The sequence below is a fragment of the Ornithodoros turicata genome, chromosome 1, assembly GCF_037126465.1.
Source record: "Ornithodoros turicata isolate Travis chromosome 1, ASM3712646v1, whole genome shotgun sequence".
NCBI lineage: Eukaryota > Metazoa > Arthropoda > Arachnida > Ixodida > Argasidae > Ornithodoros > Ornithodoros turicata.
This window is the reverse complement of record NC_088201.1, coordinates 194,957,020-194,966,802: the sequence shown is the minus strand read 5'-3', so window position 1 is coordinate 194,966,802 and position 9,783 is coordinate 194,957,020. Positions and strand designations below refer to the sequence as shown.

The window sequence follows — 9,783 nt, the reverse complement described above, 5'->3', positions numbered from 1 at the left end:
TGTTGGTCCGTACCAGAGCGTGTGCGCATTTATTTTAACTTTTATCAAACGATATGGAGGTTTCTGAGGCCGGCCTACAATTCTGCTATCTCGGATTTTCCGAAAAACTGTGTTAATTAACCAGAGAGATGAGCACTCTGTCCCGTAATTTCTACCACCACGTAAATATCATATGCAAAAACAGAATTAATATTCCTATTATAGTTAATAAATTAAAAATGTCTCAAATCAAAAAACAACACCCTGTAGTCGCTGAGAAGGCGTGTTAGCTTAGCTCAATTGGTAGAGCCCTGGACCGGCAATCCAGAAGATGTGGATTCGAGTCCTACAGCTGGCTAACCTTTTCAGTGACTTTCATCTTTCATCGTTAATTTCTAAGGCAAATTGAGGCCTTGTATGTATTTGTCCCTTCTATGTTGTTCCAGCCTCAGAGCATCAGTTCTTTCATGTTCAACACCCTGTATTTACCTTTGTGCTTGACAATTACAGAAGCATTGAGAATGTACCTGTAAGCAGCACCAAGACACAGCCTTTCACTGCTCCAACAGAGCAGGAGGGTCTACCAGCCCAGTATTACCTACCAGAGACACCTCTCGATGTCGCAACCACAATCAAGAACATGAGGAGGGGTGACATCCCCGAAGCCTTCAGGAGAAGGGTTGTCGATTGGGTGTATTATGACCTGTGCACGTACTCAATGTGAGATCATTCTGCAAATATATAAACAAAATCTTGGGTCTGACACATGCACGAGCAGTGTATAGGGCCCTTGTTTTCCGTGATTCTGAGATTCCAAGAATATTTGCAAGATTACGAATTTGTGGCATAATTGCACAATTTTTTTGAAGTTTCATGAGAGGTGCACCAACTCGCGCTTCATAATATGCGGCTGGACTTTGGTATGCTTAAAATAATCCTGTAAACAAGGCATGCACTGCAGAGGGGACACAAATATATTTCGTATGAAGCTACTTCTTTGTAATAGGGAATAACTGCAATTTACGGTCATCCTGCCTAATAGAAAGTGCACCTTCTAGTCATATCTATGTTTTCTCTGTTCAGACAAAATGATATGCACCAGCAGGGAAATATTACTGCCAAACCATAAGGAATGTTTGAACAAGCAACCATTTTTGTTTATTCCGTGGAATCTAAGATTTACCGCAGCAGAAAATGGCTACGTATTGCATGAGCTATGCCAGTGCAAGTGTGTATTCTATGCTGTAGCCCAGAGTAGCAGGCTACACAATTTACATGGTCGGTGAGAAGAGCAAAAATGACATTTTTGTTGTGTCGCAGAAATCGCGTAGAACACAGTAGGAGGGCGCAAGCTAACTGGTGTAAACTGGAAAGGGAAGGCATGACCCTGAGTATGGCAAAACAAAGGGCAAACATGCACTTTTTGCACAAATATGCAGTAACGTGCAATATATGCGTTTATATGAAACATAAAATAATTGCAATCCACCTAAACAAATGCCAAAAGTATTTTCTCACTGCCCAGATGCAGTACCATATCGAGAAAAAAAAAACGCATTTGCATGAAAATTGCGCTCTAGTGATCAGAATTCAACAATCCTTGCTACTTTTGAGCCTGACATAGGAAGGATGAGGTGCAGGAGGACGAGAGACCAAGAAGAACAAGGACGGGAGCACACACCCAGCACCTAAATGGCGCTCGCTGTGTGCTCCTGTCCTTGTTTGTCCTGCCCTTGCCTTTGTCTCTCGTCGTCCTGCGCCTCGTCCTTCCTATGTCATTGTACCTACAAGCCCAGCATAGTGTATTAATTAATTTTGAACCTGATACATGTCTGAATGTACATGGAGGAAAATTTCAGAACTCAGTTTTATTTGCAAGGACTACTCATGTTTTCAAAATAGTAACAGTAAATTTTGAGACAAATGTGCTAGTATTAATGTTGGAAGTTCTGGACGGTAAAGGACATATTCTATTTTGTTGGCACAGCAAAAATAATTGCTTTTGCTTGCCTCACACTGTGTGATGATCGTGGGGTGGTCATCATTCCTGGATATATTCCACAGGTACCCCGGAAAGCTGTATAGAGAAGCTGCTCAACAGCTTGTCAGGCGGTACCCCGTGCTCAGGGACGTCTCTCTAGAAGGGCATGTAAGTACCCTCGGAGGTGAGGGGGGGTGAGGAAAAAAAAACTGTCAGCGGCTGGCTAGGGGAAGAACTATCTCTTATGTGCAACAACAAAGCATGTCTGCCCCTAGACATTTTTTGTGATTCCATTTTAATGCACGATGCAGTCTAACATGAAGTACAGTTCTACTGCAGCACAGACTGCAAGGGTGCTGTGCACTCAAACATTGGTACCTTTCAGGGCTCATGGTACATGGCGTTACGAAACAAAGGCAAGAACGGTAGGCGAAGATTGGGAAACAGCATGCCTGAGGTAAATGCTGCCATGGAAAAAAGAAGGTCACACAAAGAAAAGGGGGCTGAGGCACATCCAAGGGAACCACAACACATTCCACGGGAGGTATGTGTAATGTCTGCACTACTGCCATGCCACTCACAGGCAGCATTTAGCTTTTGTACCCTTGACGGGGGAAAATAGGTAAGGCATGGTTGCTGACCACAACGTAGTTTCAAAAGCTCCCTGTTCAAATTAGATAAAGGGTGTAATCTCAGTAATATGGGCAGTGTGGGACTCATGTTCATGCTTTCCTTTTTGTGCAATCTTCATTACAGTGTACCCACGCTTCTGTCTTTGGAGAAGGAGAGGACGAAGCATCCATCAATGGCCACATGGCTTTCATGGCTAAAGAGATGAGGAAGCGTGTCTTTGACAAGGAAAAAGTGAAGAATGCAATGGACAGGACGTTTCAGGCACGGAGAAACTGGATAAAGACCGAGCGTCCACTAGTGCAGGACGTACTGAACAAGTACCCTGCATTAAGACATGAAGAAGAAGTAGGTTGCACAACGTGGCGAACTGTCATATCATCCTTGCCGAGACAAGATTTGAAAATCAATTGTGATTACTTCCAGGTTAGGAATGAATTCCAGCGCCTCACTGGCGTAGAAGCAGACACTTCGCTGCTCTCCTTCATAAACAACTGTGGCGAAAAGGTACTGCAGCTAGCTTCACAGAAGAGAGCTCTCCAGGCTGAACTGAAAGCATTTTGGAAGGAACTAGAACAGCTGCCAACGTCAGAACAAAAGTGTGAGTTCATAAACTCATCAGCTTGAAGTCGTACGATAATGGGTTAGGAAGCTTGTCCGATGAAAGGTAACAATTCCCACCTCCTTTACAGACTACTTTGCCATCGGAGTAATAAAGTCCCTGCCAGGTCTGCTCAGAGAGAATTGGCAGAGACTCGTGGTCAAGCTGGTACGTAAATTTTACATTTCTGAACGTTGTTCCTTTCAGACAATGGCCTCAGCAACCTTCTATGAAAACTCTATGTAGACCACCTCGACGCAAAGATTGCGCTCAGATTACGCACAAATGATTTTTTTAGGAAGTCGTTTGCTGTGGGTGATTGGCTGTATGCTCCTGTTAAATGTATATCGATCTTAAATCTTGAAATAAGCACACGGAAGCTTGAGAAGTGCTGCACTTTCTCAGTGCACCCTCGCTGAATGCAGCAGATGAACGGGATATGCCAACAATGATTTCCTGTAATAATGTTTTTTGCTTAGTTTCCATACTTATCAGATGGAGCAGTGTCCAAGTGCACTGTCCCTAGATAGATTATACCCATGCAAGTTGAGTGCAACCTGGTTCTGTTCATCCTACAGGAACCCGGCATCCAGCACACTTATCCGACCATCACCTACACAGGCGATGACCTGCTTACAACTGGGAGCATCAGTGTTGTTGCAGAAGGACTCTCAGTCAACGTCTTGGATGCCACCTCAGCTGTATCGCTGTTGTTGTGTTTGTATTGGACCTTTAATATTGAGTATTCGCCAGTCATTAAGAACACTCTCTCTGTACTAGAACGAATGATGGGGGTGAAGTACACCCGCCTAACAGCCCTCCCACTGCGGGTTGTAACAGCGCTAACAGCTTGATGTGGACTCTATTCCTCTCTTCAGCTTTAACCACATAGACAATGTGTTCAAAGTTGCGGTCTCAGGTTACGTGGATGATTTTCTACTCCAGTCACGCGCTTAAAGACAATCAGTTAACTAACTTTTAGCTATTACTGCTAACAAGTGTGTTCATTTAGTAAACTTTGAGGTGGCCATATTTCTAGGTCATTCCATTTCATACAATCTTTGTAGCGTGTCCATGTTCCGAGACATTTAACTTCTTATTTCGGCAATTTGTGTAAATACGGATGTCTGAATGGAAAGATTGGCAGAAAGCTCAAACCTCCTTGGAATGTGAGATTCTATTCACCTCCATGTAACCCAGTTGCTGCATGGAGTTTTGTGGCACTTCTTGTGGCAGGTATAGCATAAAAAGGGTCTTTGGTCTTAACAATTTGCGAATTCTGTGCAGGACACATTCGTGGAATATTTTGGTAACTTCTTTCGTTGGTACGTATTTAGTTGCGACAAACAGCTATCCCAGGCTTGGCCCTTCCCGAGCAAAAAAAAAAAAAAAATCCTGAATCCAACGATGAAAGACGGAAGTAACTGAAAAGGTTAGCCAGCAGTAGGACTGGAACCTACATCTTTTGGATTACAGGTCCAGAGCTCTACCAATTGAGCTAAGCTAACACACCTCTCCAGCGACTTCCAAGGGGGTGTCATCTGAAGGGACAAATCAACCACACACTCTCACTCATCCCCCTTTCACTCTTACATTTTTTCTCACTCATACACATAATCATGCAATATGCATCGATACCGTCGTATGATTGTTTGTATGAGTGAGAAAAATGTAAGAGTGAAAGGGGGATGACTGAGGGAGAGTGGTTGATTTGTCACTTCAGATGACGCCCCCTTGGAAGTCGCTGGAGAGGTGTGTTAGGTTAGCTCAATTGGGGGAGCTCTGGACCTGTAATCCAAAAGATGTGGGTTTGAGTCTTACAGCTGGCTAACCTATTCAGTGACTTCCATCTTTCATCGTTAATTTCTTAGGCAGTTTGAGGCTTCGTATATATTTGTCCTTCGATGTCGTTCCAGCCTCAGAACATCACTTCTGTCATACCCTGAATCCGTCTTTAGTCTTGGTGACATTTAATACTTTTACAGTAATTACGTAGGTTATGTATTGCCTAAAATTTGAAGGAAAGATGTCTAAATGCGGGTGCACTATGAGAAAGCTACAAAAGGGACTATTCTGGAAATACAGCCACCTTCATGTGCAATGTGCCTTAGCCTGCTAGTAATAATAACTAAAAGGTTAATGAATTGATTTTAGTTAAATATAACGTTTATGACCAACCATCATCTCACTTTCTTTCTGCCTTGTCGCACAACTTCAGTGCACAATGGCTTCCTTTTGCTCACTCAGTCTCTCTCTTACAATATATTGAACGCTTAAAGGGGTTGCCCAGGACATTTAATCAATTGGCAGATGTGTTCAAGTTCACCATACATGCCTCGTGCTCCCTTCCCAAATTTGCGCAAAACAAAAATGTTTGCTCTAGCCAGTGTAGTTTGGAAGATGAGAGCGTGTGAACAAGTGCTGATGTCTGCTTATGCCGACTTTTCACATTTGTCTTAAGAAGTCAAGTAACGCTCACAACCCCTTTATCTGCGCACACACTGTGTTGTTGGCTTTCAACTGGTTTGAAGGAAACTAAAGGAGGTCGTTGACAAGCAAGGAGACAGTGGATTCCCAGAAGCAGTAGCAGTACCCACTTTACTAGCTATAGTCCCGTCAGCGCAGTATCCATTAACACTTTCGAAAAGACTGGCTCACTGCCCAAACAAAATGTGCCATGTTTGTCGAGCCAGTGGCCCTGTAGCAACAATGTGGAGAAAGTTTGTGTGAGATGCCTGCTGCGCATCCGCACTTCGTCTAGAACGTAATGAAAACATTACCATCCCATTACCAGCAGTATGCTGAAATCAGTGCTTGTACTTTTCTTTAATGCTGTTTATTCTTTACCAGTGCCATGAAGCATGTGGAGGCCTTAGGTGGTGGTCTCTTTTTAACCTAAGCATATGCTAATGATTTATTGAACTTCCTACAGCAATTTTTTGACTGACATGCGTAACAAAGTATAATGATGAAAGATGTCTCATGTTCAACAAAGTGTAAGTGTTTGCATCACGTTTGATTAGAATAAACAGCTTTTAATGCCCCAGGCTAAGTCTCCTAGGTCCCTTGCTCCACATTATTACACTTGCACATATTTCAAATTCAGTTGCCCAGTTACCAGTACACTTGTGTGGAGGAACACTTGCTTTCATTATTATCAGTTTGAATTTTGAATATGTATGTTTTAGATACAACTTTCAAGTTAGCAACGCACTTGCCTGCAGGAGCTCTTGTTTTTCATTATTATCATCAGTGCCATACTTGTAAGCGCACGTATAATAAACTTCATGAAATTACCTTTTGACTGTTTTTCAGAACACAACGCATGTTACACAACGCTTCGGAGGGTCCCTGAGGGAGGGGGATTCCGTGGCAAATTTCAGATCTTGTCGCACCTAACTGTTGCATATGAGTACACTATTTTATCCAATCATAGGGCGCGTAGGTACACTCCACAAAGGGCGTACTCATACACCATCAGACAGGGAGTACTGGTATGCTCTCAAGTGTGTACGAGTACGCCCATTCGTATTCCCATGCAAGGGCGTACCAGTACACCATCGTGAGTCTACAGACACTCCCTGTCGTGGAATCTACTGGTACGCTCTTCTGGGTGTACTGGCACACCCTTGTGAGACTATGAACACCACCTGCAACGGGGTGTACTGGTACTCCCTTCTGGGCGAACAGACACTCCCTGCAATGGGGTGTGCCAGTACGCCCTTCTTGGTGTACTGGCACACCCTTTTGAGGTATGAACACCACCTGCAATGGGGCGTACTGGTACCACCTTCTGGGTGTACAGACACTCCCCGTAATGGGGTGCACCAGTGCACCCCTCATTAGGGGCGTTCCACTACACCTTTAGGGGAGTCATATATGCGACGGGCAAGTACACCCCAAAAGGCGTCGTGGCGACACCCTTTTCTCTTAGAGTGTAACCACTAACCTCCTTATCTTTCGCTATGCTTGCCAATTCTTGCCTGTTGTCCCGTTTTGTCCACGTGTTTGTGAACCTTCCATTTTTCTGTAAACGATATATCTCCCACGAAAATGCTCTGTGTAGCATCCCTTCAGGGACCTCGGATGTTAGTGGCATCAAGATCACAATCAAAGACCTAGCAAGCTATATTTTATCCCACATTAAACCCAGTGCATGGGGAATTCATTGATATCATTCAATTTGTATTTGTACCCTGTATTTTTGTATGTTCTCTTTCTAGTATTTTTCGTACTTTATGCATGACCACTGCTGGTACGGTTCAGTTTAGTTACGACAAACAAACCGGAACACTAATTGATGGGTGGAGGCATTGAAATGCACAACTACTTTACTTTTCCTATATATGTCCTCCGGCTCACTGCCGCAGGACGTGCGCGAATACTATCACTGGAAGATCCTGTAGTGCTACTGAACACTAACGAGACCAGGCGACAACATGGCGGTGGAATTGCCAGGTCAGAGCTAGAGCTCGAGCGTACCGAGGCAAGGCTATTTATTATTCGCGCCTTGTTGTGATGGCGCTGGCAATGCCGCCACAGGGCCTCCCCCCTAGCCAAGCGCTGGAAGCTGGCGAATAGAAACGAGCTTGGAAGCCCAAGTGACTTGTCGGGGCGGTCTGAGTCGGGGAGACGGTGGGGGAAGAGCAGCCCGAGTAGTGAGCGGACAGCTTGCCGTGGGGGGTGAGTCGTGGGATAGCTCCACGGAGAAGGAGGGCGGCAACGGTGATACAGCGTCGACTTATGCCGGCTTAAGCCGTTCTAAGGCAACAGTGTCCTCGTGGCCGTTCAGCTGAATGGTGTAGAAGTTGGGTGAACGGCACAGCACGAGGTGAGGGCATGTGTAGGGCGGTTGCAAGGGCTTCCGTACAGCGTTACAGCGCACAAAAACGGGTGTGCAGGAGGCAAGGTCAGAATGCTGGAAGGCCGAGAGCACACGCGAGGGCCGAGATGTTGCGGGACGAAGGGCGGCCATAGTACGGCGGAGCTGCGAAACGTAGTCAGCTGGTGAGAGAGCAGTGCTGCAGGGCAACGGGCAAATGAGATCTCCGGGGAGGCGTAGGGACGTGCCGTATACCATCTCGGCGACGGCGCAGCCCATGTCAGCTTTGAAGGTGGAACGGATCTCCAGGAGCGCGAGCGGTATGACTTCTGGCCAGGGTGTTTCAGGAGCAGCCCGGAGGGCAACCTTGAGCTGTCGGTAGAAGCGCTCAACGAGGCCGGTTGACGCCGGGTGGTAGGCAGTAGTTCGAATCCGCTTGCAGCCCAGTGTGTTGGCGAGTGCAGAGAAGAGCGCGGACTCGAAGTGGCGACCTCGGTCTGACGTGATGATAGAGGGTACACCGAAGCGCGACACCCAGGTGTTCAAGAGGGCGGCTGCAACTGTGGATGCAGTGGCGTCGGGTACCGGCACAGCCTCAGGCCAACGGGTGAAGCGGTCAATGATGGTGAAGATGTAACGATAGCCCGATGATATTGGGAGTGGTCCCACTAAGTCGATGTGGATATGAGCGAAGCGACTGTCTGGCGCGGGGAAGTGAGAAGGATGAAGGCGGGTGTGCCTGTGAACCTTGGTCCGCTGACACGGAATGCAGCCTTGAACCCAGCGCTTGATGTCCTTGTTCATGAAGGGCCAGACGTAGCGCCGAGAAATGAGTTCTTGAGTTGCACGTATGCCAGGATGGGATAATGAATGATAGCTCGAGAAGAGTTCTCGTCGAAGTGCCGCCGGAAGAAATGGGCGGAGTCGACCTTGTGACGTGTCGCACGCGACAGGATGTATAGCGCCTGGCAGGTCGACATCCTCTATGGTTATGGTCACTTCTGAAAGATGCCAGTTCTTGATCGGATGATTGGGCCTGGGCCAGTGCGTCGAGGAGTGAAGACTGACAGGTTGTCCCAATGGAGTTGACGCGTCTGAGAGCGTCCGCCACCACATTATCTGCACCACTGATGTGCTGAACGTCTGTGGTGAACTCCGTGCGGTGATGAATGCGAGGTGGCGGGTCTCACGAGGGGTGTAGCTTGTGCTCTATGAAGAAAATGCGTAGACGAGGGGCTTATGATCGATGAATACAGTGAATTGTCGGCCCTCCAAGAAATGGCGAAAGTGCTTGACGGTGAGATATATGGCCAGGAGCTCGCGACCAAAGGCACTGTAGCAAGTCTCCTGGGGCTTCATCTTGCGTGAAGAGAATGCTAGAGGGCGCCAAGCACCAGAGATACCAGAGGCGCCGACAGCTGTGCTGGATGCGTCGACCATGATGGACGTTGGAGCGTCGTGTTGAGCATGGAATAGAAGGGACGACGAAGCGATTTCCTGTTTGACTGCCTGGAAGGCAACTGCCACTCCAGGGGTCCAAACCAGCACAGAGTGTTTCGAGCGCTTGGTGGCGAGCAGAGCTTCGAGGGGACTCAGTTTGGCTGTGCATGATGGCACAAAGCGTCTATGCAAATTAACCAGCCCCAGGAATTGTCGTAGTTTGGTCACGGAAGCGGGCTACGGGAAGTATTGAATGGCAGCGACTCGGGATGGTAAAGGCATGATGCCCTGGCTGTTGACATGGTGGCCAAGGAAGTCGAGTTCTCCGAC

General features: G+C 46.7%; 1 protein-coding gene across 1 annotated transcript; it reads left to right on the top strand.

Moving 5' to 3' along the window:
• The first annotated feature begins 571 nt into the window (after positions 1-571).
• On the top strand, positions 572-4,323 carry LOC135374642 (uncharacterized). The gene is made up of 7 exons (XM_064607594.1): positions 572-699; positions 2,044-2,128; positions 2,346-2,504; positions 2,717-2,938; positions 3,017-3,191; positions 3,283-3,359; positions 3,770-4,323. Exons 1-7 carry the CDS (start codon positions 620-622, stop codon positions 4,043-4,045), a joined length of 1,074 nt encoding a protein of 357 aa, XP_064463664.1. The 5' UTR covers positions 572-619; the 3' UTR covers positions 4,046-4,323.
• The last annotated feature ends 5,460 nt before the right edge of the window (positions 4,324-9,783 follow it).

Coding starts and splice junctions, on each gene's coding strand:
- LOC135374642 (XM_064607594.1), top strand. CDS start 620: ATGAGGAGGGGTGACATCCCCGAAGCCTTCAGGAGAAGGGTTGTCGAT. Junction 700..2,043: donor GACCTGTGCACGTACTCAAT/GTGAGATCATTC, acceptor TATATTCCACAG/GTACCCCGGAAAGCTGTATA. Junction 3,192..3,282: donor GCCAACGTCAGAACAAAAGT/GTGAGTTCATAA, acceptor CCTCCTTTACAG/ACTACTTTGCCATCGGAGTA.